General features: G+C 40.5%; 2 protein-coding genes across 2 annotated transcripts in view; one reads left to right on the top strand and one right to left on the bottom strand.

Moving 5' to 3' along the window:
- Positions 1 to 27012, top strand: part of Gtsf1 (gametocyte specific factor 1) — a 32237-nt gene extending 5225 nt beyond the window's left edge. The window contains exons 4-9 of the mRNA XM_041668749.1: positions 11163 to 11289; positions 11902 to 11985; positions 12419 to 12482; positions 15770 to 15864; positions 19822 to 19855; positions 26893 to 27012. Of these exons, the coding sequence (XP_041524683.1) occupies positions 11163 to 11289; positions 11902 to 11985; positions 12419 to 12482; positions 15770 to 15864; positions 19822 to 19838 (387 nt within the window). The 3' untranslated portion in view covers positions 19839 to 19855; positions 26893 to 27012. The remainder of the gene's footprint in view (positions 1 to 11162; positions 11290 to 11901; positions 11986 to 12418; positions 12483 to 15769; positions 15865 to 19821; positions 19856 to 26892) is intronic.
- Positions 22515 to 23802, bottom strand: LOC121459551 (mitochondrial fission regulator 1). Its single transcript, XM_041669437.1, has 2 exons — positions 23189 to 23802; positions 22515 to 22798 (listed from the first exon to the last, which is right to left on the bottom strand). The coding sequence occupies exons 1-2, from the start codon at positions 23691 to 23693 to the stop codon at positions 22515 to 22517; spliced, it is 789 nt and encodes a 262-aa protein (XP_041525371.1). The 5' UTR covers positions 23694 to 23802.
- Positions 27013 to 27226: the final 214 nt, after the last annotated feature.

The raw sequence follows: 27226 nt of genomic DNA, 5'->3' as shown, positions 1-27226 counted from the left end.
TTAAAACGTTAGTTCTGAACTACTATGTGGGTACTAGACACAAGCGTAGGCCTCTGAAAACAAGTGTTTAACTGCCAGGCCTCCTCTCCAACATCTCTGTTACAGTTCTCTCTGACTTTTTGTTTAGAATTCTTAACTCAAAATATTCTTCCTAAAAGTAACTCGGTTTCATCTTTTTTAATTTTTTAAAATTGTTTTCTTTTAATTTATGTATATGTCTGTCTGCCTATGTAAGTTTATATGCACAGAGTGCACACAGGTACCCACAAAAGCCAGAAGGCATCAGATCCCTTGGAACTGGAATTAACAGTCTGAGCTACCATGTAGGTGCTAGGAACTGTAGTTAGCTCCCATGAAAGAGCAGTAAGCATTGTTAACCAGTAAGCCTCTCACCAGCTTGCAAATCTTTTTTTTTTTAATTAGTGTTTTCTCTCTGCTTACTTCTTTATAGACTTAGCTAATACAATGTACTCTAGTCCTCTTTTAATTAAAAACTAGCTGGGAGGTATGGTACACGCCTCTAATCCCAGCACTCAGGAGGCAGAGGCAGAGGACCTCTGTGAGTTAGAGGCAGCCTGATCTACAAAGTGAGTTCTGGGACAGCCAGAGATGTTACACAGAGAAACTTGTCTCAAAAAAACAATCGGTAGGTAGGCAGGCAGGCAGGCAGGCAGGCAGACAGACAGACAGACAGACACAGACAGACGAATGAATGAATCAAAGAATGAATGTACTTGTTGTTAGAATATTGACGTCAGAGTTGGAGAGAAGGCTCTGTGGTTAAAAGCACTTGCTACTCTTCCAGAGGTCACAAATTCTACCACCCATATCAGTCAGCTCACAACTTTCCATAATTCCAAATCTAGGAAATCCAATGCCCTCTTCTTCCACAGGCACATGCACTCACGTGCACATACACACACAAAGCACACACACATAATTAACTTGCAAAGTACAATCTTGGAGGCTGGAGAGTTGACTCATTGGTTAAGAGCACTGACTTCTCTTCCAGAGGTCCTGAGTTCAATTCCCAGCAACCACATGGTGGCTCATAACCATCTGTAATGGGATCAGATTCCTTCTTCTGGTGTGCCTGAAGACAGAGCACACATATACATAAAATAAGTGAATAAATAAATCTTAGGAAAAAATGTACTTCAGTAGTTTTCAAAGTAAAATTTAAAAAAAAAATTAAGATTTATATTTTGCCAAGTGGTGGTGGTGCAGGCTTTTAATCCTAGCATTCGGGAGGTAGAGGCAGGTGGGTCTATGAGTTTGAGGCCAGCCTGGTCTACAAGAGCTAGTTCCAGGACAGGCTCCAAAGCAACACACAGAAACCCTATCTTCAAAAAACAATTTATATTTCTGTATATAAGTGTTTGTCTGCATATACATATGTGTACTACATGTGTACCACATGTGTACCTGGTGCCCAAGAACATTTTGTAAGAAGGCATCAAGTCCCCTAGAACTGAATTTACATACAATCATATGCCACCATGTGGGTTCCGGGACTAAATCCAGGTCTTCTGCAAGAGCAGTAGTGCTCGTAACCTCAGTCATCTCGTCAGCTTCTATTTTTTTTTTTTTTTTAGAGAATACCAATGTCAGATACAGATGTGAAAAGTTTAGTAATATTTAAACTATATATAATTCATATTTAATATTTTAAAAAAGTATTTAGGGCTTGAAGTGTAGTTTAATTTGTAAGATCTAGCTTGTCTCACTTGCATAAAGTCCTTGAGTTCAAAAAAATCAGTAGCTCTCCTGTACACAGATGATAAAAGGGCTGGGGAAGAAATCAGAGACTCACCCTTCACAATAGCCACAAATAGCATAAAATATCTTGGAGTGACTCTAACCAAACAAGAGGAAGACGTGTATGACAAGAACTTTAAATCTTTGAAGAAAGAAATTGAAGAAGACACCAGAAAGTGGAAAGACCTCCCATGCTCTTGGGTAGGCAATTAATATGGTAAAAATGACAATCCTACTGAAAGCAATCTACAGAGTCAACGCAATGCCCATCAAAATCCCAGCAAAATTCTTCAAAGACCTCAAAAGAACAGTACTCAACTTCAAGGCAAAAATACTGTTTTTAAAAAAATTAGGTTTTCATAGGTGTGTCAGTTTAATGTCAGGGTCTTCAATTTGATTCCATTGCTCCACCTATCTGTTTTTGTGCCAGTACCAAGCTATTTTCATTACTATAGCTCTATAATGGAGTTTGAAGACAGGGATGGAGATGCCTTCAGATGTTCCTTTATTGTACAGGGTTGTTTTGGCTATTCTGGGTTTTTGGTTTTCCATATGAAATTTAGTATTGTTCTTTTGAGGTCTGTGAAGAATTGTGCTGTGATTTTGATGAGTATTGCATTGAATCTGTAGATTGCTTTTGGTAAGATTACCGTTTTACTATGTTAATCCTACCTATCCAACAGCATGGGAGATCTTTCCATTATCTGATATCCTCTTCAGTTTTATTCTTCAAAGACTTAAGTCATATGGGTCTTTCACTTGTTTGATTAGAGTTACTCCAAGATATTTTGTATTGTTTGTGGCTATTGTGATATTTCTCTGATTTCTTTTTTAGCCCGTTTATCATCTGTGTAAAGGAAGTCTACTGATTTTTTGTTGTTTTGTTTTTAGTTAATCTTGTATCCGAACACATTACTGAAGGTGTAGAATTCCCTGGTAGAATTCTTCAGATCACTTACGTAAACTATCATGCCATCTGCAAATGGTGAAAGTTTGACTTCTTCCTTTCCAATTTGTATCCCCTTGATCTCCTTTTGTTGTCTTATTGCTCTGGCTAGAACTTCAAGTACTATATTGAGTAGATGTGGAGAGAGTAACATTCTTGTCTTGTTCCTGATTTTAATGGAATCACTTTAATGGAGTTTCTCTCCATTTAATTTGATGTTGACAGTTGGCTTGCTATATATTGCCTTTATTATGTTTACTTATGTTTCTTGTATCTTTGATCTCTCCGAGACCTTTATCATGAAGGGGTGTTGGATTTTTGTCAAAGGCTTTTCAGTATCTAATGAAATGATCCTGTGGGTTTTTTCTTCCCGTTTATTTATATGATGGATACCCTGATAGATTTTCATATGTTGAATCATCCCTGAATCTGGGATGAAGCCAACTTGGTCATGGTGGATAATTTCCTCATGTGTTCTTGGATTTGGATTGCCAGTGTTTTATTGACTATTTTTTGCATGAGGGAGATTGGTCTGTAATTCTCTCTCTTCGTTGTGTCTTTCTGTCTATGGGCATCAATGTAACTGTAGCCTCCCACAAAGAGTTGGGCGATGTCCTTCTGTTTCTATTGTGTGGGACACTGTGAGGAATGTCAGTAACAGCTGTTCTTTGAAGTCCTGGTAGAATTCTGTGCTGAAACCTTCTGGCCCTGAGCTTTTTTGGTTGGGAGGCTTTTGATGACTGTTTCTATTACCTTATGGATTATAGGTCTATTTAAATTGTTCGCCTGGTCTTGATTTTATTGTGGTATGTGGTACTTACCCAGAAAATTGTCCATTTCCTTTACATTTTCTAATTTTGTGGAGTACAGTTTTTGAAGTATGACCTGATGATTCTCTGGATTTTCTCAGAATCTGTTATGTTCCCCTTTTCATTTCTGATTTGGTTTATTTGGATATTCTCTCTGTGCCTTTTGGTTAGTTTGGATAAATCTGTCTTGTTGATTTTTCTCCGAGAACCAAATCTTTGTCTCGTTGACTCTTGGTATTGTTTTCTTTATTTCTATTTTATTGATTTCAGCCCTCAACTTAATTATATCCCACCGTCTACTCCTCCTGGGTGAGTTTACTTCTTTTTGTTCTAGAGCTTTCAGGTGTTCTGTTAATTTGCTAGTGTGGGATTTCTCCAGCTTTTTCTCCTTCTTCTTCTTCTTCTTCTTCTTCTTCTTCTTCTTCTTCTTCTTCTTCTTCTTCTGGTGTTCTGTTAATTTGCTAGTGTGGGATTTCTCCAGCTTCTTCTTCTTCTTTTTTTTTTTTTTTTTTTTTTTTTTTGAGACAGGGTTTCTCTCTGTAACAGCCCTAGCTGTCTTGGAACTCGTTCTGTAGATCAGGCTGACGTCAACCACCTGCCTCTGCCTCCTGAGTGGTGGGATTGAAGATGCATACCTTCCAGCCTTCTCCAGATTCTTTCTGCAGGCACTTAATGCTATGAACTTTTCTCTTAGCACTGCTTTCATTGTGTCCCATAAGTTTGGGTATGTTGTGCAGTCATTTTCATTGAACTTTGGAAAGTCTTTAATTTCTTTTTTTCTTCCTTGACCAAGTGAGTCTTCAGTTAAACCTTGTTCAATTTCTATGTGTTTGTGGGCTTTCTAAAATTAGTGTTGTTGTTAAACTCTAACGTTAAGCCATGGTGATCCGATAAGATACAGGGGGTTATCCCAATTTTTTGTATCTGTTGAGGTTTGCTTTGTTACCAAGTATGTGGTCAATTTTTGAGAAGGTTCCATGAGGTGCTAAGAAGAAAGTATATTCTTTTGTCTTTGGGTGGAATGTTCTATAGGTGTCTGTTAAGTACATTTGATTCACGACTTCTGTTCCTTTCTCTCTCTGTTAAGTTTCTGTCTGGCAGTGAGATTGGGGCATTGACGTCTCCCACTATCAGTGTGTGGGGTTTGATATATGATTTAAGAAGCTTTAGTAATGTTTCTTTTACAAAGGTGGGTACCTTGTATTTGAAGCACAAATATTCAGAATTGAGACTTCATCTTGATGGATTTTTCCTGTGACTAATATGAGATGTCCTTCTTTGTCTCTTTTGATTGATTTTAGTTTGAAGTCTATTTTGTTAGATATTAGGATAGCTACACCAGTTTGTTTCTTAGGTCCATTTGATTAGAAAATCTTTTCCCAACCCTTTGCTCTGAGGTAATGTCTGTCTTTGAGGTTGAGGTGTGTTTCTTGTGTGCAGTAGAAGGATGGATACTGTTTTTGTATCCAACCTGTGTCCTTTTATAGGCAAATTGAGTCCATTGATATTAAGGGGTATTAATGACTAGTGATTGCTATTTTCTGTTATTTTTGGTTTTGGTAGTGGTGGCATTGTATGTATGTTTCTGCCAGGCCTCCTTAGAAAGGTGAGTACACTATCTGCCCATTCTATAGGCCCACGACACACAACAGTCCCACGATGCAGGGCAATCAGATGCAATAGGGAGTCAAGTCAAGGCAGGAACTCAGTTTATTACTGTGAGCGTCAGCTTATATAGGTTAAGTGACATCGTGTGATGTTGGGGTACCTCCAGCCAATGAGAGACAGCCAAGCCCTCCCTTTGGCTAGAGGAGTGTGTACCTAGATTTTGCTGTCTCATCCCCACTCGGTAGCTTTGAGACTATTCTTCAAACTCAAGCCAGGCTTTTCTCTGTCCTGCCTTGAGGTACAAGCCCTGAGATAATTTTGGCCCAACACATTTCCCTTTGGAATTTTCTGCTGTGAGATCATCTATTGCCTTTGTTTTTGTGGATGTAGCTCACTTGCTTAGGTTGTCCGTCTAATACTTTCTGTAAGGCTGATTTGTGGATAGGTATTATTTAAATCTGGTTTTGTCCTGGAATATCTTGTTTTCTATGTCTATTGTGACTGAAAGCTTTGTTGGATAGAATAGTCTGGGCTGGCATCCGTGGTCTCTTAGTGTCTGCATAATGCCTGTCCAGGACCTCTGGCTTTCAGAGATTCCACTGAGAAGTCAGATGTAATTCTGATGAGTTTTTCTTGATATGTTATTTGGCCTTTTGACATTGTAGCTCTTAGTATTCTTTATTTATTCTGTCCGTTTAGCATTTTAATTATTCTGTGACAAAGGGACATTTTTTTGGCCCAGTCTGTTTGGTGTTCTGTAATCTGCTTGCACTTTAATAGGCATGTCTTTCTTTAGGTTAGAAAAGTTTTCTCCTGTAATTTTGTTGAATATATTTTCTGTGCCTTTAAGTTGTACTTCTCCTTCTTCTATCCCTATTATTCTTAGTTTGGTCTTTTCACAGTGTCCCAGATTTCCTGGATATTGTGTGTTAAGAATTTGTTACAGATTCAATGTAATCCCCATCAAAATCCCAGCAAAATTTTTCAAAGACCTCAAAAGAATGGTACTCAACTTCATTTGAAAAAGCAAAAAAGCCAGGATAGCCAAAACAATCCTGTACAATAAAAGAACTTCTGGAGGCATCACAATCCATGACTTCAAACTCTACTACAGAGCTACAGTAATGAAAACAGCCTGGTACTGGCATAAGAACAGACAGGAGGACCAATGGAACCAAATAGAAGACCCGGATATCAAGCTACACATCTTTGAACACCTGATCTTTGATAAAGAAGCAAAAAATATCAAATGGAAAAAAGAAAGCATATTTAACAAGTGCTGCTGGCATAACTGGATATCAACATGTAGAAGAATGAAAATAGACCCATATCTATCACCATGCACAAAACTCAAGTCCAGATGGATCAAAGACCTCAACATAAAGCCAGCCACACTGAACTTTATAGAAGAGAAAGTAGGAAGTACACTTGAACACATTGGCACAGGAGGCCACTTCCTAAATAGAACGCCAGCAGCACAGGCACTAAGAGAAACAATTAATAAAATGGTCGTTTTCTTCTGCTTCATCTGCCTTTGGATGTTCAGGTTTTACTGTTGTAGAACCTAGTTTCTGGTGGGGTTGCCTTGCTCTTTATGTTGTTGAACATACCCTTAGACTGTCTACCATCTCTTCTTCAGTTGATGTGTTTAGGGACTCCCTCAGGTGCAGGCAGAGCAGAACCTCGGTGATCACTCCTCAAGGTGCAGGTGGGGGCTAAGTTTCCGATGGTCACTGCAGCAATGAGGCATCTCACACAGAGAATGGCAGTGTATGCTAGCTGGGACACAGGTGCTCTTTCCCAGAGGAACTTCTTACTATAGCTTCTGGAAGCAGCTGCTGTTGTTGCTCCCACGGTCACTCATCCCATTTCATGTTTGATTTTCGAGCCTATAATCCCAGCAGTAAAGAGGTAGAAGCAGGAAAAGAAAAAGTTCAACGTTACCCTCAACTATATAGCAAGTTAGGCTTGTTAACCTGGGCTACATGAGACTGTCTCAAAACAAAGAAGCAAACCCACCAGACATAGTGGCACACACCTGTAATCCAGACAGTTGTAACCAGGAAGTTGAGGCAGGAGGATTGCCATAAGGTCAACGACAGGTAAATTAAGTAGTAACCTCCTAGGATACTTGATAAGACCAAATCTCACCAGGCTGTGGAGGTGCATGCCTTTAATTCCAGCATTTAGGGAGGCAGAGGCAGGTGGATCTCTGTGAGTTCGAGGCCAACCTGATCTACAGAGAGTTCCAGGACAGCCATGGCTGCACAGAGAAAAATCTGTCTGAAACCTCACCTCACAAAAGACCATGTCTGAACGAAAAAAATACTTAGGTGGAGGATAAAGAGATAACTCAGCAATTAAGAGCACTTGTTTTTACAGAGGACCTGGGTTTGATTCCCAGCACTACATGGTGACTCACAACCATATAACTCCAGTTCAGGGGATCTGACCCACTTTTCTGTTCAGGCACACATATGGTCATGATGCATATATACATACATGCAGGCAAAACGTTCATATGTGTAATATTTTAAAAACAATGTAGCTGGCTATGGTAGATTATGCCTTTAATGCCAGCACTTAGGAGGCATAGGTAGGCAGAGATACTCTGAGTTAAAGGCCAGCCTGGTCTATAGAGTAAGTTCACAAACAACAACAAAGGAGAGGTGGAGGCTGGAGAGATGACCAGCTGTTAGGAGCCCCTGTAGTGTTCTTCCAGAGCCCCCAACTTCACAAGTGGCTCACAACTGCTCCAGGAGAATCCAATACCTCATACACATTTAAAGTAAAAAAAATTTTAAGTTGTTTCCCTTAAGTAGGTATAGTGGTTCACGTCTGTAATTCTACCACTTTCAAGGCTAAGGCAGGAGGATTGCCACAAATTCAAGTCCATTCAGGGCTGTATAGCAAGACCCTGTCTCCAGAAGCCTTTACTTTCAATGTCTAACATCTTATGTAAGTAATGGAGACTGTGTCTCATGTGTTTTATTTTTCTTTGCATTTTTTGTGGGGAAAAGGGAAGGCAGTACTGGGGACACCAGAGGAGTAAGTACTCAGACTCACTAAATTGCCCTCCCCTGCAGTATAGGATTCAAAGGGAATCCATGGAGCCACTGCTACTAAGGTTTCCTTCTTAATTCTGTATTTTTCATACTGTGTTCTGTATTCTCTTATCTCTATCCAGAAATGTCCCTTCTGTCTCTCTAGATGTTTCTCTTCTCCTTCTAACTCTCTTGATGTTCTCCTAATTCTCTCATTCTTGATATTTTCCTTCTAACTCTCTGATTCTTGATGTTTCCCTTCTAACCTGTTTTATCTTTACCCCTTACAGCTTATATATCCCAGCAAAGCCTTTCATATAAAAATTACATTGTGGTTACATTCTGTTTTTCAAGTGAATGTCTACAGTGAATACAAGTAAAAAAGAGCATGTTGTCCATATCCCTTACATGATTAAACATTTTACATATTACAGGTGAAAAACAAGTTATCCCAAGAACCCACATGCATTCATAGCCAAGCAACTTGTTACAGATTAATGATGCAGCAAGTAAGACATTCTTCTTCGTCAGGTCTTTTGCTGGCAGGCTGTGCTTTGCAGTTATAAAGAATGGCCAGTTACTTTATTACTTATCTTGAAAGGTAATCTTGTGAGGAATCTTAAAGGAATCACAAACCTAAACTTTTATACATGAAAAACAGTCAGCTGTACTTTAAATGTTTAGAGTACATACCCCATCATCATCATATCAGAAGACTGAGGACAGAAATGGGTATGAGGAATTAACCATCACCTTTGGTCATCAACCAATCCTAGCAAGAAAGGCATGTCAGCTAATGGTAACTGGGCTGCTTTGTTCTTGTTCCCCGATCTTACAGAGTTCCTCATTCAACTCTGCCTTCCTAAAACTGTGGATTGTCTTCTTGGGTTTTTCATCTCAAGGCTGTTTATCAAAACATCTAGTCTAGCCTTGAGTTATTTTCAAAGCTTTGTTTCAGCTATGGTGCACTCTGAAACCTGTGAACACATCTCCCAGCCTTAAGGTTAAAAGAATTTAAACTAGCTACTGTGACTCAATTGTTTTTCTTAATCATTAACCTAAGCCACAGTTCGTGTGACTCAATAGAAACTCATGTATTCTAGCTATGTGATACATCCTTGTTTTATTTTTTATCATCAAAACTCTATTTAAACTAACATTATTATTATTATCAATTAGACAGTACAGCTTAGGAAGGAATCATCTTTATAATAACCCACAGGTAAAGATGCCCAGTAGGATAGGATGTTTCCAAACATACTACCAGACTCACTATGTTACAGACAGTGGGGTCTCCCCACACCCATTCACACCATGCAGATACCAGAGAAAGATGGCGGCGGCAGACATGCAAAGGACAGCAGAAGCAAAAGACATTTGGGAGGGGGGAGTCTTGTCTATCCAAGATTCACCCATCAGGGAGTTGCCTCCTGGTGGGCTGACAACCTTGAACTTCAGTTGCCACCTACTGCTCCACTGACTTGGCCACCAGCAGTACTGGAATCCAAACTGAGGTCCTCAGGATTGCCCAGAAAGCAATCTTAACCCCTGAGCCATCTCTCCAGACTCATGTACATTTCTGTCTTGCACTTTTTTCCAGCCTGTTTCTTAATAGTTTTACATTTAGAGTTTTATTTGTGACACATCTTTAAAATTTCTATGGACAAAAGTTTTTTTTAATACAATATATTTTGATTGTATTTGCCTTCCCCCAATTCCTCTCAGATCCTCCCTACCTCCCTACCCACCCAACTTTATGTTCTTTCTGTTTTAAACAATAACAATACATCTTAGCATGTGTATGTTTGCAGATATGTGTGTGTCCCAGTGTGCATGTGAAAAAAAAAAAACCAGCCCTCTCCTTCTACCATTTGGGTCCTGGACATCAGACTCGGGCTGTCAGACTTGGTGGCAGGCTCCTTTACCCATGAGCCATCTCATTGCCCCTCTTTTTTTTTTTTAATTTATGTATGTGTGTGAGAGAGAGTACCCACAGAGACCAGAAGAAAGTGTTAAATTGCCTGAGCTGAAGTTACAAGCAGTTGTCAGGCCTCTATTTTGTATACAAGAAAACAAACTCAGGATGTCTGGAAGGATAGCAGCACTCTTAACCCCTGAGCTATCTCTCCAGGCCTTCTTTTTCTTAATTTTTTAATTGCTAGTACCTTTACCATGACATTTAAGTGACAATAAATCCTTTTGGGGGGGGGGGTTAAAACAAGCCACTAACCCACAAAGTGCCTATCACTTGGGGTTTTCCTAAGTGAAATAGATGAAATAAAGGTTAAATTGTTCACCGGGCAATGGTGACACACGCCTTTTATCCCAGCACTTGAGAGGCAGAGGCAGATGGATCTCTGAATTCCAGGCCAGCCTGGTCTACAGAGAGAGTTCCAGGACAGACAGGGCTGCACAGAAAAACCCTCTCTTCAAAAACACACAAACAAGTGAAGGTTAAATTGTTCATTTCAGTCATCAGTGCTGCACTGTGTCTGCATGTGTCTGCACTGGTCTGATGATGATTAGCTGTCTCTCCAGCTCTCTGTTTCTTAGCACTGTCACATTGCACTAGCAAGGGCCCTACTGCAGTGCAGACTGTTTCTTGTTAGTGTTGATTCTGAATGTCAGCTTGCAGAGACACCCAGAGAGCTCCAACCTTGCAGGCTGTGCTGTCTGACTGCTCACACGGACTGCTTTGCTCTTTATAAGCCACTAAAATCCCAGTGTGTGTGTGTGGGGGGGGGGGGTAATCCCTACAGTCATAACCAAAAAGCTTGCATTTTGATGCTACTGAGATAGTAGCTGTGTGGTCTGTGTGGATGATAAATAATTTCCTCTTAGGCTTCTGTGATGAGTTGCCCACCATGGCTGAGTGTACCCACCACAGCAGCTTGCTGAGGGATTTCATAGAGCCATTTATAGAAGAAGGCTGAGCTAGTTTCCATGGATTTTATGATATCCAAAAAATTGATAGATCCCTTAATTTTGATTCCACAGAATCATCCTGATGTCGCAAACAAATTGGCTACTTGTCCCTTCAATGCTCGGCACCAGGTTCCCCGGGCTGAAATCAGTCATCACATCTCCAGCTGTGATGACAAGAGCTGTATTGAGCAGGATGTGGGTAAGCCTTACTAGCCAAAACGTTCTAATACGGTGGGTTAGCCGGTCGGTTGGTATAATTCCACATCATCAGCTTGCTTTCTGGCTTTCACCATTTCAGAGGAACAATTTTCTGCCTTGGACATGGTTATGTCATTGTAGCAGTGGGTTGTTAGATTCTTATATAGGTCAGACTGTTTTCTCTTTTGCTGTTATAATAAATCATCTAAAAATAAAGTCCTTGAAGCTAGAGATAGAACTCAATGGTTCAAGCCACTTGCCTCACATGGATAAAGCTGATTTCCAGCTCCTGTGCCAGAAAAACCATAGGCATGGTGGCACTGACCTTTAATACCTGAACTTAAGAAGTAGAAGCAGGAGGACCTGAAGGTCAAGGTCATCTCTGAGTTTGAGACCTTGCCTTAATAAATAAACAATCCTGTTACTGCAATAATTATGGTGTCAGTCTTTGTTTCTGCTTCTTATTCCTGTCGGCTTTCGTCCTTTCTGTATTTAGAAACAAAGACTCAGTAAGCTACCCTGCAGCCTTTAAAGGCCTTAAATCCCTTAAACAGGATAACCTAGCTGGTCCTCCCACCCGCCCTTTATGTGTCAAATCTCTATTGTCTTTCAGTCAACCAAACCAGGAACCTTGGACAAGAGACTCTGGCTGAGAGCACATGGCAGTGCCCCCCTTGTGATGAAGACTGGGATAAAGGTGAGATGCCTCTACATTTTTTTCCTCCACAGATTTTAATCTCAGATCATTTGCTTAAGACAGAAGGAAGATTTTCTTTTTTTATGAGCATACCATGTTGTTTGGAATGCCTTATTATTTTTATTGGACCCCAAAATGAGCACATTTTGTATCACTCTGCAGACACATAGAAGAACCTATCCCCCTTGAGTAGAAGAAGCATTTCTTTACATCTGTTTCCCGATAAATCCTGTTGTGCCATCTGTGTGATTGCTACTAGGCACAATTACTATTATTTATGGCTTTTATGTTAAATTCCTGCTTCTATATTACTTGGACAGGGCACTCAATCAGTTTTCACTTTCACCCCTCGAAATTTTGCTATATCATTTCCCATCTGACAAATCCAACTAACATGGTCTGGTGTTTTTCACTGTTTTGTTTTCCTTGGCAGATTTGTGGGAACAGACTAGCACTCCATTTGTCTGGGGCACAGCCAACTTCTGTAGCAACAACAGGTAAATTAAATGGTCTTACTCTCATCACTACCACCCCAAATCAAAAAAAAATAATAAGGGTGGCTCATACCTTTATTTCCAGCACTTGGGAAGCAGAGGCAGGCAGATCTCTGAGCTCTAGACCAGCCTGGTCTACAGAGTGAGTTCCAGGACAGCCAGAGCTACACAGAGACAGCCTATCTCAAAAAACTAATAATAATAATAATAATAATGGTAGTAATAATAATGCAAGCCACCATCTTTCCTTGATAAGAATTCTTGGTGATAACCTAGTACAAGTATTGTTTGGTGAGGGTTTTTCTTTTCTTGTTGTTTTGAGAGAGGGGGTTTGTGAAACCAGAAGAGGTTTTCAGGGGTGGGTACGTGAGAGTGTGTGTGTGTATGTGCGTGTTAATGTGTGTGTGTGTGTACTTGTTGCTCTTTAAAGGACTGGAATGAAGTTCCACACCCACATTAGCCAAACGTACAACTGCTTGTAACTCCAGCTCCATGGAATCCACGCCCTCTTCTAGGCACCCACACACATGCACATACACACAATATTTTAAGGGTTTATTTATGTATTTTATGAGTACTCTATCATATACATAAACTCTTCTGTCATCTACATATATTCCTGCATGCCAGAGGAGGGGATCAAATTGAATTATAGGTGGTTATGAACCACCGTTTGTATGCAGGGAATTGAGCTCAGGACCTCTGGAAGAACAAACAGTCAGTGCTCTTAACCACTGAGCCATCTCTGCTTAGCCCATAACTATTTTTTGAAATCCTGAAAGTTGTTTGAGATTGGGAAATCCAAAGTATCTAAGGAAGACAGCATATCTCGGGGCTGGAGAGATGGCTCAGAAAATAAAGGAATAAATTCTATACTCTATTTTCCCCTAAATGCTTAACTTTTTATTTTATTTTTATTGTTTTTAATTATGTGTATGTGATTATGTGCATATGAATTTAGGTGCCCATAGAGGCCAGAGGTGTCAGATCCCCTGGCTGCCTGATGTGGATGCTTGGAATCAAACTCAGGTCCTCTGTTAACTGCTGAGCCATCTCTCCATCCCTCAGAAAGCACTTCATTTTTTTTTTATTTCTTAATTACTGCGGTCAGTTAATAAATGTATACTATTTTGAGTCAATAACAAAAAGTTAGATTAGTTTTATTGGTGGCAACTTTAACTTACTTCAGTTCTTAAGAGATTTATTATAGGAGCTAGAGAGATGGCTCAATAGTTAAGAGAACTGACTGCTTTTCCACAGGACAGATGTGGGATGTGATGTATGCTGTAAATATGTTTTATTGCCATTGGTTAATAAAGAAACTGCTTTTGGCCAATGGCTTAACAGAGTAAAGCCAGGCTGAAAGATAGAGAGAGTAGGTGGAGTCAGAGAGAAGCCATGTAGCCACCTGCAGGAGACAGGGGCCTCTGACACAGCCTGCCAGAACCACAGCAACGTGGTGATATACAGATTAATAAAAATGGATTAACTTCAGATGTAAGAGCTTCACCAAGGCCAGCTGGCCTAGGTCTGAAAAAGCATGGGATAAATCCAGACTAGCTGAACATAGCAGACAATGAGGACTACTGAGAACTCAAGAACAATCGCAGTGGGGTTTTGATCCTACAGCATGTACTGGCTTTGGGGGAGCCTAGGCAGTTTGGATGCTCACCTTACGAGACCTGGATAGAGGTGGGCGGTCCTTGGGCTTCCCACAGGTCAGGGAACCCTGATTGCTCGAGCAGATGAGGGAGGGGGACTTGATCCGGGGAGGGGGAGGGAAATGGGAAGTGGCCGCGGGGAGGAGGCAGAAATCCTGAATAAATAAATAAATTTAAAAATAAATAAATAAATAAATAAATAAAATAAAAAAGATGTAAGAGCTAAGAAACTAGAGCCATAAGGCCAAGCAGTGATTTAATTAATACAGTTTCTGTGTGGATATTTGAATCTGGGTGGCTGGGAATGAACAAGTAGCCTCCATCAACAGAGGAGGTTCAATTCCCATAACCAACATACTGGCTCCCAACTCTCTGTAACTCCAGCTGCCAAGGAATCCAACAGCCTCTACTGCCTTCTGTAGGCACTAGGCACACAAGTGGTGCAGGGGCATACATGTAGATAAAACACCCATACACATTAAAGTAATAATTTATACATGTAAATAAAACACCCATACACATTAAAGTAATATTTTATACATGTAGATAAAACACCCATACACATTAAAGTAATAATTTATACATGTAGATAAAACACCCATACACATTAAAGTAATATTTCATACATGTAGATAAAACACCCATACACATTAAAGTAATAATTTATGAAGAGGTCTGTTGCAACCGAGCATGGTGGGGAACAGCTTTCATCCCAGCGCTCATACTCAGGAGGCAAAGGCCAACAAATCACTGCGAATTTGATGGAAGCCTGGTCTTTAGACAGTTCCAACCATGAATAGACACAGCTGTCTTGTTTACAGGGGTACTAACCAGTAGGTGTTACAGGTGTTAATCTCAATTTTTATAAGATGTAAACAGTTAACTCCATCTTTTGTTATTTTGTTTTGCTTTTCGAGATAGATATTCTTCATGTAGCCCTGGCTGTCCTGGAACTCAGTCTCTAAACCAGGCTGACATCCAACTCAGAGATCTGCCTGCCTCTGCCTCCCGAGTATTGGGATTAAAGGTGTGCACCACTAAACAGTTAACTTCATCTTAATGCACATACGGAATAAGAAACATCCCAGAGAAATGGTAATCATCCAAAGTGCAAGAATGTTTTGAAAGAACTATGCTTACATGTTTTCTCCCACTTAAAAACACATTTTGAGGGGGCTGGAGAGATGGCTCAGTGGTTAAGAGCATTGCCTGCTCTTCCAAAGGTCCTGAGTTCAATTCCCGGCAACCACATGGTGGCTCACAACCATCTGGAATGGGGTCTGGTGCCCTCTTCTGGCCTGCAGGCATACACACAGACAGAATATTGTATACATAATAAGTAAATAAATATTTAAAAAAAAAAAAGAAAGAAAAAAAAAACACATTTTGAAGTTGGGCGCACACCTTTAATCCCAGTAATCGGGAGGAAAAGGCAGGCAGATCTCTGTGAGTTCAAGGTCATTCTAGTCTATAGAGCAAGTTCCAGGACAGGTCCCAAAGCTACACAGAGAAACCCTGTTTCAAAAAAGCAAACAAAAATGCACACGCATGCACACATTTTGATTGTCTTGTGTGTGTACCTGAAGAATATTGATATGATGACATCAGATTATTCCTTTCTTTTTTTAGTCCTGCAAACAATATAGTTATGGAACATAAGAGTAACCTGGCTTCAGGCATGCGAGTTCCCAAGTCTCTGCCCTATGTTCTGCCATGGAAAAATAGTAAGTGAAGCAAAGGTCAAAGTATTCTTACTATTCATTATGACAGAAATAATTGATTTGGTTACTTAGGTATGTTCAGCCTGATGCTGAAAGTAAGTGTGACTCTAAATTTTTTGTCCACAATGGAAGCAGTGTTAAGAGGCAAGTTCATAGCACTAAATGCCTACATAAAGAAGCTGGAAAAATCCCACACTAGTGAATAAACAGAACATTTGAAAACCTTAGAACAAAAAGAAGCAAACTCACCTAAGAGAACTAGACGGCAGGAAATAATCAAATTGAGAGCTAAAATCAACAAAATAGAAACAAAGGAAACAATACAAAGATTCAATGAAAGAGTTGGTTCTTCGAGGAAATCAACAAAATAGACAAACCTTTATCCAAACTAACCAAAAGGCAGAGAGAGAATATCCAAATTAACAAACTCAGAAATGAAAAGGGGGACATAACAACTGATATGGAGGAAATCCAGAGAATCATCAAGTCATATTTCAAAAACCTGTACTCTACAAAATTGGAAAACTTAAAGGAAATGGACAACTTTCTGGATAAATATCACTTACCAAAATTAAATCAAGACCAGATAAGCAAATTAAACAGACCTATAACTGCTGAAGAAGTAGAAACAGTCTTCAAAAGTCTCCCAACCAAAAAAAGCCCAGGACCAGAGGGTTTTAGCTCAGAATTCTACAAGACTTTCGAAGAACTAATACCAATAATCCTCAAATTATTCCACACAATAAAAACAGAGGGAACATTGCCAAACTCTTTTTATGAGGCTACAATTATCCTGATACCCAAACCACAGAAGGACAATACTAAAAAAGAGAACTACAGACCAATCTCACTCATGAACATTGATGCAAAAATACTAAATAAAATGCTAGCAAATTGAATCCAAGAACACATCAGAGCCATTATCCACCATGACCAAGTTGGCTTCATCCCACAGATGCAGGGATGGTTCAACATATGAAAATCTGTCAACATAATCTAACATATAAACAAGCTGAAAAATAAAAACCACACGATCATCTCATTAGATGCCGAAAAAGGGACTGGAGAGATGGCATAGCGTTTATAGAGCACTAGCTGTTCTTCCAGAGGTCCTGAGTTCAATTCCCAGCTTCCACATGGTGGCTCACAACCATCTATAATGGGATCTGACGCCCTCTTCTGGCATGCAGGTGTACCTGCATAGCACTCATACATAAAATATAAATAAATTTTAAAAAATTTAAAAAAATGCCGAAAAAGAATTTTACAAAATACAACATCACTTCATGATAAAGGTTTTGGAGAGAGCAGGGATATAAGGAACATATCTAAACATAATTAAGGCAATATACAGCAAGCCAACAGCCAACATCAAACTAAATGGAGAGAAACTCCCAGCAATTCCACTGAAATCAGGAACAAGACAAGGCTGTCCCCTCTCTCCATATCTATTCAATATAGTTCTTGAGGTCCTAGTTAGAAAGATAAGACACCAAAGGGAGATCAAGGGACTACAAACTGGAAAAGAAGGAGTCAAACTCTCACTATTTGCTGATGATATGATAGTTTACATAAGTGATCCCAAAAATTCTACCAAGGAACTTCTACAATTCATAAACACTTTCAGTAATGTAGCAGAATACAAGATTAACTCAAAAAAATCAGTAGTCCTCCTGTATACAGATGATAAAAGGGCTGGGGAAGAAATCAGAGAATCAACATCCTTCACAATAGCCACAAATAGCATAAAATATCTCGGACTAACTAACCAAACAAATGGAAGACTTGTATGACGAGAACTTTAAATCTTTGAAGAAAGAAATTGAAGAAGACACCAGAAAGTGGAAAGACCTCCCATGGTCTTGGCTGGGCAAAATTAATATAGTAAAAATGGCAATCCTACTAAAAGCAATCTATAGATTCAACACAATGCCCATCAAAATCCCAGCAAAATTCTTCAAAGACCTCAAAAGAACAGTACTCAACTTCATTTGGAGAAGCAAAAAACCCAGGATAGCTAAAACAATCCTGTACAATAAAAGAACTTCTGGAGGCATCACAATCCTTGACTTCAAACTCTACTACAGAGCTACAATACTGAAAACAGCCTGGTACTGGCATAAGAACAGACAGGAGGACCAATGGAACCGAATAGAAGGCCCGGATATCAGTCCACACATCTTTGAACACCTGATCTTTGATAAAGAAGCAAAAAATATCAAATGGAAAAAAGAAAGCATATTTAACAAGTGGTGCTGTCATAACTGGATATCAACATGTAGAAGAATGAAAATAGACCCATATCTATCACCATGCACAAAACTCAAGTCCAGATGGATCAAAGACCTCAACATAAAGCCAGCCACACTGAACCTTATAGAAGAGAAAGTGGGAAGTACACTTGAACGCATCGTCACAGGGAACCACTTCCTAAATAGAACGCCAAAAGCACAGACACTGAGAGAAACAATAAATGGGACCTCCTGAAACTGAAAAGCTTTAGTAAAGCAAAGGACACTGTCAACAAGACAAAACGACAGCCTACAGAATGGGAAAAGATCTTCACTAACCCCACATCAGACAGAGGTCTGATCTCCAAAATATACAAAGAACTCAAATTGGACACCAGAAGATCACATAATCCAATAATAAAAATGGAGTACAGACCTAAACAAAGAACTCTCAACAGAGGAATCTAAAATGGCTAAAAGACACTTAAGGAAATGTTCAGCATCCTTAGTCATCAGAGAAATGCAAATCAAAACAACTCTGAGATTCCATCTTACACCTGTAAGAATGGCCAAGATCAAAAACACTGATGACAACTTATGCTGGAGAGGCTGTGGGGAAAAGGGAACACTTCTGCATTGCTGGTGGGAATTCAAGCTGGTATAATCCCTTTGGATGTCAGTGTGGAGATTTCTCAGAAAATCAGGAAACAACCTTTTTCAAGACCCAGTAATAGCACTTTGGGGTATATATCCAAAGGATGCTCAATTGTGCCACAAGGACATGTGCTCAATTATGTTCATAGCAGCTTTGTTTGTCATAGCCAGAACGTGGAAACAACCTAAATGCCCCTCGACTGAAGAATGGATAAGAAAAATGTGGTACATTTACACAATGGAGTACTACACAGCAGAAAAAATAACAGCTTGAATTTTGCAGGAAAGTGGATGGAGCTAGAAAACATTATTTTGAGTGAGGTAACCCAGACACAGAAAGACAATTATCACATGTACTCACTCATAGGTGGTTTTTAAACATAAAGCAAAGGAAGCCAGCCTATAAACCACAATCCCAGAGAACTTAGACAACAATGTGGATGCTAAGAGAGACTTACATAGACCTAATCTACATAGGAAGTAGAAAGTATAAAAAGACAAGATCTCCTGAGTAAATTGGGAGCATGGGGACCTTGGGGGAGGGTTGAAGAGAGCAGGGGAGAGGCAGGCAGGGGAGCAGAGAAAAATGTAGAGCTCAATAAATACCAATAAAAGAATGTGTCCAAAGGACTTCACTGAGTTCACAATACTATGCCTGACTATAAACAAACAGTTAAAGCTGGGTGTGGTGGTGCATGCCTTTAACCCCTGCTCTGGGAGCAGAGGCAGGCGTGCCACCACCACCTGACAAGACTTTTCTTTTCCTTGGATTCTTTATGGAATCCAATCACAAATTTTGAATTCTGCTTTAAGATTACTACCCCATATATTATACTAAGAAGAAGTAATTTGTGTTTATGCCAAGTCTTTAATCCCAGCACTTGGGTGGCAGAGACAGGTAGATCTCCGAGAGTTCAAGGCCAGCCTGGTTTATAGAGCAAGTTCCAGGACAGCCACAACTACAAAAAACCATATCTGGAGAACAAAAAAAAGTAATTTGTGTTTAGTAAGCACTGAGGATGGAGTGGATTCTAATTGACATGGCATATTTATTCTGAAATGTTTATTTTTGTAGATGGAAATGCACAGTAACTGAACATCTTTCTCAAGTAAGTATTTGTTTATTCTACCATCTCTTCAGATGATAGCAAGATTTAACTGGACATAAAGCAATTTGAGTCCAATTTTCTTTCCAGTATGATGCTAAATTAAGGCTTTGTGTGTGTTTTACATATATAGCCTCGAATGGTGTACAAACTAATGAATTTTAAGTGGACATTTACCACTTAAAATTCTGCCACGATGCTAAGTTCTTTTCCCTGCTGTTAGTACACACTGCTTTTTTTTCACATCAAAGTTGTATTCTCGATCTATCCTGCCTCCTGTAGACCGAGATAATCAAACCCCCGTGCTTCGCTGCTCTGCAGCTATTTCTCTATGCAGGGCTGTTTAATTCTCATTTTTTTAAAAAAAAAAGTCATATGTTTTTAATGATCATTTGAAAGTTTTGGGCCTCTTTAGAGTCTTGCACTGTTGATATTGTCTAGTAGTTTAAGTGCAGAACCTCACAAAAACCTCTATGAATAGACCAAGATCCTTTACTTTTCCCAGATGAAACCTTTCCTGGAGGCCCTTCTGTGTGCTGGTGGGAGAAGGACTCAGGAAGGCTGTGACAGGATTTCTCAGCTGCTGGCAGATAGCAGTCCTTCAGTGAATATTGATGGGATGAATGAAGGATTGCTCTGTCACTGTCCAGGCCACATCTAAACTGAAGCAGATGAATCTGTGGAAGGGTTCATTCTGTACCAGACCTAATATTTTCCTCTGATAAGAAACTAGAAAAGCTAAATAGAATACCCAGCCAGGCATCTCACAGCACTCAGAGTTAGTGGCAAGAGGATCTCTGAGTTCAAGGTCAGCCTGATCTACATAGTAAGCTCTAGGACAGACAAGGCTACATAGAGACCCTGTCTCAAAACAATAAATAAATAAACTCCAGGTGTGGTTATGCACGCCTTTAATTCCAGCACTTGGGAGGCAGAGGCAGGCAGATCTCTTTGGGTTCAAGGACAGCCTGGTCTACATTGTAAATTTCAGGAAAGCCAGAGAGCTACATAGTGAGATCCTGTTTCAAAAAAAAAAAAAAGTTTATTTTTTTTTTAAACTAAACAATGAAAAATAGTTCAATCTTTATTAGAGCACATATTTTCAATAACTTAAAATACCTATCTACACTTCCCATCTCTTAATTCTCCTGGGAAGAACAACTAATCGCTAAACTTAAATAGTACAAAGATTTACTCATGGTAAGAGATTCTGATATTAAAGACATTTGAACTTATCGGAAACAAAAATCATGAAAACTTATTAAGTACTTTAAATTATAACAAGTCCTTTCAAGCCCTGGATAATAGAGGCAGTTTTCAACTTTCTAGAAACACCTATGGTTATCTGCGTAACGTAATCAATCGGCCAATGATAAACAACTGAAAAGGTATTTATGCACCTAGTCAGTAATGTTTCATTAGAAAGGATATTTTGACCAATATTTAAAATTTATAAATTTAGTTATGCTGACATTTTGTATTGTGCTGATTAGTTCTATGTGAGCTTGACACAAGTTAGAGTCATCTGAGGGAACCGAAACTAAGAAAATGCCTCCATTAAGACCCAGCTGTAAGGCATTTTCTTAATTAGTGATTGATGATGGAGGCCCAGCCCATGGTGGATGGAGTCACCCCTGGGCTGGGGGTCCTGAGTTCCCTAAGAAATAAGCCAGTAAGCAGTACCCTCCATGGCCTTCACATCAGCTCCTGCTTCGGGAGCCTGCCCTGCCTGCGTTCCTGCTCTCACTGCTTTTGATGACGAACTATTACATGGAACTGTGATGAACAAACCCTTGCCTTCCCAAGTTGCTTTTTTGGTCATAGTGTTTAATCATGTCAATAGTAAACTTTTTCATCATGTCAATAGTAAACTTGGACAACTTAAAACCTAATTTAGCAATAAATCATCTTTTTGAGGCCATTCATTAAACTGAAAAGAAAGATGGTACATTCTGGCTTTTATTTAAAAAGAGATTTAATTCAATAATTGGATTTGTTACTGCTTGAGAAGTACATTGACTTCCTAGGATTGGATGGCAATGAGGCTTAGCCTTCCGGGCCCTCGGTTCCCTCTAACAGAAAGCAATATGGAAACTCAGCAGTAAACATCTGTTGCTGCTTATGTAAACTCAGCTCCAGGAGGAAAGAAACAATGAGAACATATGTAAATCCTATTCGAAGCATTCCCATCTCCAACACTGTCCTCTACTAACAGGGCACACCAGCTCCTCCCTCACTGACCAGTAAACTCAAAGTGAAGATAACAGGATCCTCACTGATACCATTCCTCGCGAGTTTTTACATACTGTTTTATAGGCAAATGTGTGCATATAAAACATTAACAGGTAGTGTTAAGAATTGAGAATGAACAGCAACATCCACAAATGGCATGTCTGTATTCTGAGACCCTACAAATATTAAACCTATTAAAAACATGTCATAATACATGTGTATTAAGGAAAGCTCCAGAACTGGCCGAGATCTCCTAAGAGCCAAACCAACCTCTGGTGCTTCCACTACTTCTCACTCCTCTAATTAGGCTAAGAAGGAGACCAATGAATACTACCGCCAGGAATTTACTACACACTGGTGATTTCTACCAGCCACACTCAGCTCTGCAAGCCAACAGGTGAACCAGGAGTCTTTCTGAACTCATTGTCCATTAGGAGTCCGGAACATTTTCAATTAAAGCCTTCATTTTCCCTGTAGACTTCAATATATGCGGACCAAACAGGGCTGGCTCTGAGGTAGCCTCCGGTTCTGGCTTTTGAATTCCTCTCTCAGCTTCACCCTGGCTATTGTGTCGATACCGATAGGCAAACTTCTTTTTCAGAGCCTCTGCTATGAGGGCAGCAGGGTCAGTAGCATCCACTGGCCTAGGCTTTACATCTTTCTCCGACCTCTTGACTGACCGCAGCTTCACATTGTTCATGTCTTTTAGGATCTCTAGCATGTTTGGCATATCAGGCGGCTTTGGGTGGCTCTTAGCCAGTCTTCCCAGCATTGAGTCTTTGCTCTCTTCGCTCTTTAATCAGATCAATGAAAGACATACTTTGGTGGAGCATTGATGGAGGGGGAGGAGGGGGTGGTGGTGGAGGAGGGGGAGGTGCTGGTGGTGGTGCTATAGTGGTGCTACAGTGACCTGCATTAAGACTCTGTTGTTAAGCCGGGCGGTGGTGGCGCACGTCTTTAATCCCAGCACTCGGGAGGCAGAGGCAGGCGGATCTTTGTGAGTTCGAGACCAGCCTGGTCTACAGAGCTAGTTCCAGGATAGGCTCCAAAAACCACAGAGAAACCCTGTCTCGAAAAACCAAAAAAAAAAAAAAAAAAAAAGACTCTGTTGTTCCTGCAGGGTCACAATCTTGGCAATCTGAGCTCTAAGGGCAGCAAGCTCATTCTCAAGTGCGGAGATCTTCTGCAAGGCCTCCTCACTGGCCAGTGTTGTCTTTGGAGGAGGCTCATCTTGAGACAAGTTTGGTAAAGTAATGTGCATGCTTGGGGGCTCCTCAGAGCAAGGACGGTCATCCTCAAGGGGAGACTTGGCCCTGACCTCTGCCCTGAGTCTTCTTGTTGAACACTCCCCTTCTTCTGTGGCTACCCATCCAACATCAGCAAAAGAGGCCACCACGTTCTCTCCCGGGTAGGCAGGGCTCCATTCTGTTGCCTGGCTGGTAAGCTGAAACTGAACTCTTGGACACTGAATCAGAGACAAGTTGGTACCAATCTTCCTTACGATACTTCGAGATGAACCATATGGCTTTCCAGACCAAAGTACCGACTGCATGCTGAGCCCAACTCGCTGAACCACCATCCTCAGCAGGCACTTAATCCAGCCCAGCATCTAGTGTCTGCGTCTTCCCAGCCTGCAGGTCAAGTGCTTCAGACCTCCATAGCAGCACATGGTCCACAGAGCACACTCCGCTGCGCCGCAGCCTGCACCTTCCCCAGCTACTCAGCCTTCCAGATTGGCGGTCCGGGACCTTATAGGGCCGAAGGCGTGTCTGCGCCCCCCCCCCCCAACCGCGCCGGCTACCTTTCCGGAGCACAGTAAGGGGCGTGTGCTTTTGCGTGGCTGCTGCTTTGTGTCTTCAGTGCTGCTGCCGCGGTTACTTTTGTTGGGAAACTTCGCCCCTGAAGGGCGTCGGAAGACCCACATTCTGAATGTAGTCGCAAGTGTGTGCCCGCCGAAAGGAGCTGGGTTTTCGACCTAACCTAGCCTGGGACGAGCCCTTCTCATCCCACGCTTTGTGGGGACCTGTGATCCCCTGGCCGATCCTTGTGTCCGGTCTCTCATCCCGGATGTCCGTTCTAGAGAAGTGAAAATACCGTGGTGCTCAGGGAGTGAAGACTTTCCTTTCCTTTCCTCAAAGTCAGCCTAATTCAAAAAAAGTTTTTTAAAAGTGTTAAAAAAATGATAATAAAAATAAATAAATAAAAATGATAATAATAATAAGCCAGGCGGTGGTGGTGCATGCCTTTAATCCCAGTACTCGGGAGGCAGAGGCAGGCAGATCTCTGTGAATTCAAAGCCAGCCAGAGCAAGTTCCAGGACAGGCTCCAAAGCTACACAGAGAAACTTGTTACAGGGAGAGTGAGCCCTTTGTTCTGTCCTGCCCAGCTAGCTTATACCTGAAATAATCACACACAAATTGTATTAATTAAATTACTGCCTGGCCCATTATCTCTAGCCTCTCATTGGCTAACTCTCACACCTTGATTTAACCCATTTCTAATAATATGTATAACACCACAAGGTCGTGGCTTACCGGGAAAGATTCAGCATGTCTGACCTGGCAGCTCCATGGTGGCTCTTTCTCTACCCTTCTTCCCAACATTCAGTTCTGTCTTCTCTGCCTACCTAAGTGCTGCCCTATCAGGCCAAGCAGTTTCTTTATTAATTAACCAATGAAAGCAACACACCAACAGAAGGACCTCCTACACTAGAAACTCTGTCTCAAAAAACCAAAATAATAATAATAGGAAATACTCTTTAGTTATTAGCAATAATATTTATCAATTTCTTCTAGGAATTGGCCACTTTTGGTAGGTTCTACATTCCCAACCCCCAAAACAGGCCTTTTCTGTTTAACCCTGGCTGTCCTGGAATTTGCTTTGTAGACCAGGCTAACTTTGGTCTCAAAAATCTGCCTGTCTCTGCCACCTGAGTGCTAGGATTAAAGGTGTGTGCCACCACTGCCCAGCTTGGTAGGTTCTGACTTGAAATTGTTAAATGTATCTGGAAACCAAAAAAATGGGTTTGGGCCCCAGAAGAGAAAGCGCAACACTTAGGCTTATCAGAAAGAATACATTGAACAGACCATTTGGCGAACTTTGAGTTGCTCTTTTAATATGTTGCACAAGATGTCTGAGTATCATACAGTATATGATATCAGTAAATAAGAAAGGCAGCTGTAAGCCAGGCGGTGGTGGCGCACGCCTTTAATCCCAGCACTGGGGAGGCAGAGGCAGGCGGATCTGTGTGAGTTCGAGACCAGCCTGGTCTACAGAGCTAGTTCCAGGACAGGAACCAAAGCCACAGAGAAACCCTGTCTCGAAAAACCAGAAAAAAAAAAAAAAGAAAGAAAGCCAGCTGTATAATGAAAAGCTAGAAGCTTCTCCTAAAATTAAGACAAGGTATTCCCTCCCACTCACCCTCCCACTTTAAGACAAGGTCTCTTTATTATGTAACCCTAGCTGTCCTGGAACTAGGCCAGGCTGAGATCCACCTTCCTCTGTCTCCTGGGTACTAGAATTAGAGGCGTGTGGTACCTGCTAGCACTTGGCTTCTTTACTTCACCTTTATAGTGCTATTACATACTCTTACACAGTGAATTTCTTTTTCTGTATAACTCCCTTTTTTATTTAAGACATCATCTAGATTATTTAGGCCAAAGCTGACCACAAACTCAAGGTTCTCCTGCCTCATTCAGCCTCTGTAGGTGCTGGGATTACAGATATGCACAAACACATACAGCTTTTTCTTAATCCTCTTAATAAAAAAAGAAGCATTATTTATGAAACCTATTGAAAAATTTTTAAGCTTTTGGTGGAAGGAAACAAACGAAGTAGAAGACATGGATTTCCCTTAAGGACCAAGTATGAAAAGCTGGGCATAATAACACAAACCTGTAATCCCAGCACTGAGGACATGAAGACAAGAGAATCCAGATTGTCAAGATCAGCCTTGGCTATTTAGTTTAAGGACAGCCTAGTTCACATGAAGCCTTTCTCAGAAAAAGAGAGGTGGAGAGAGACCAGCAGGTAAGGGTGCTCACTTCCCAGCCCAAGGGATTGAGCTCTGTCCCTGGGACCCATGTGGTAGAAGGAAAGAACCATTTCCCAAAAATTGTCCTCTAGCCACTGTGCAAGTACACATACACAAAATTTAAAAAGTCATTTTTAAATTTTAGTTAGATTTACTCATTTTTATTTTGTGAATGCTTTGCCTGTGTCTATATATGTCTACCACATGCAGGCTTGGTGCCCATGAAGGTCAGAAGAGGACATCAGATTCCCAAGAATTGAAGTTACAGATGGTTGTGAACCATCTTGTGAGTGTTCGGAATCGAACCTGGGTTCTGAACAAGAGCAATAAATGCCCTTGACTGTTGAGCCTTCTCTCCAGCCCTGAATGAATATAATTTTTAAGTTTCCATACACACACATATCAATACCATTGAATTAATGAGTAGTAGAGTATTTAAGAGGAAAACTACCAAAGTAAGTTAGTTAGAATTTGTTCAGAATTGTTCAAAGTCGTTAGTTGCCTAGAGAGTCAGTTCCCACTTGTGAAACTGTTGACACAAGAAATGCGTCCTGATGACCTGAAGAATGTAATTGAACGGCATGTTTCCCTGTACGCAGAGGTACTAAAAAGGAAAGGATCAGCAGGTGTCTTGTTATTAACAACAGTGAACCTCTAGAAGAGCCCGTCTGAGAGAGTTTGAGAGGCTACAGTTAGTTGTGTGGACTGTTGTCAGATGTAGTTGGTACTTCTGTCATTGAAAGGAAGTAAAAACTCTTTTCTCATTTCCTTTCAGATGCCAGACTGTGGAAGACTCTTGCTTATTCCTGCTACCTAAGGGTTCTTCTTCTTTCTCTTTATCTAATTATAGAACAGTAAACTGTCTGTGACTTTCAAACTGGCAAGTACATTTTTTTTTAACTGCTGAGACTTTGACTCTTCAATTATTTAATACCAGAACCTTCTACATATTGCTGAAGTAGACACACAACTTGATAGTTTGGTTGAACACCTACTGCCCCAAATTAAAAAAAAAAAAAATTACTCATTCTTCTTAATGAACATGATGATGTGAAACTATCATACAGGATCCAGCTAACACAGTCAGAAAACCTGGATTAGAAAAATGT

This window comes from Microtus oregoni, unplaced genomic scaffold (genome assembly GCF_018167655.1).
Source record: "Microtus oregoni isolate MIOR12 unplaced genomic scaffold, Mior012 000019F_ref0000042, whole genome shotgun sequence".
Lineage (NCBI taxonomy): Eukaryota > Metazoa > Chordata > Mammalia > Rodentia > Cricetidae > Microtus > Microtus oregoni.
The sequence above is the reverse complement of the archived record's forward strand: the minus strand, read 5'-3'. Positions and strand labels throughout refer to the sequence as shown.

What these genes read in the sequence shown, in the direction of transcription:
- LOC121459551 (XM_041669437.1), bottom strand. Translation starts at nt 23,693, where the DNA reads ATGCTGGGCTGGATTAAGTGCCTGCTGAGGATGGTGGTTCAGCGAGTT. An exon ending in GACCCTGCAGGAACAACAGA is followed by an intron (nt 22,799 to 23,188) that starts GTCTTTTTTTTT and finishes CAAACATGCTAG; the next exon opens with AGATCCTAAAAGACATGAAC.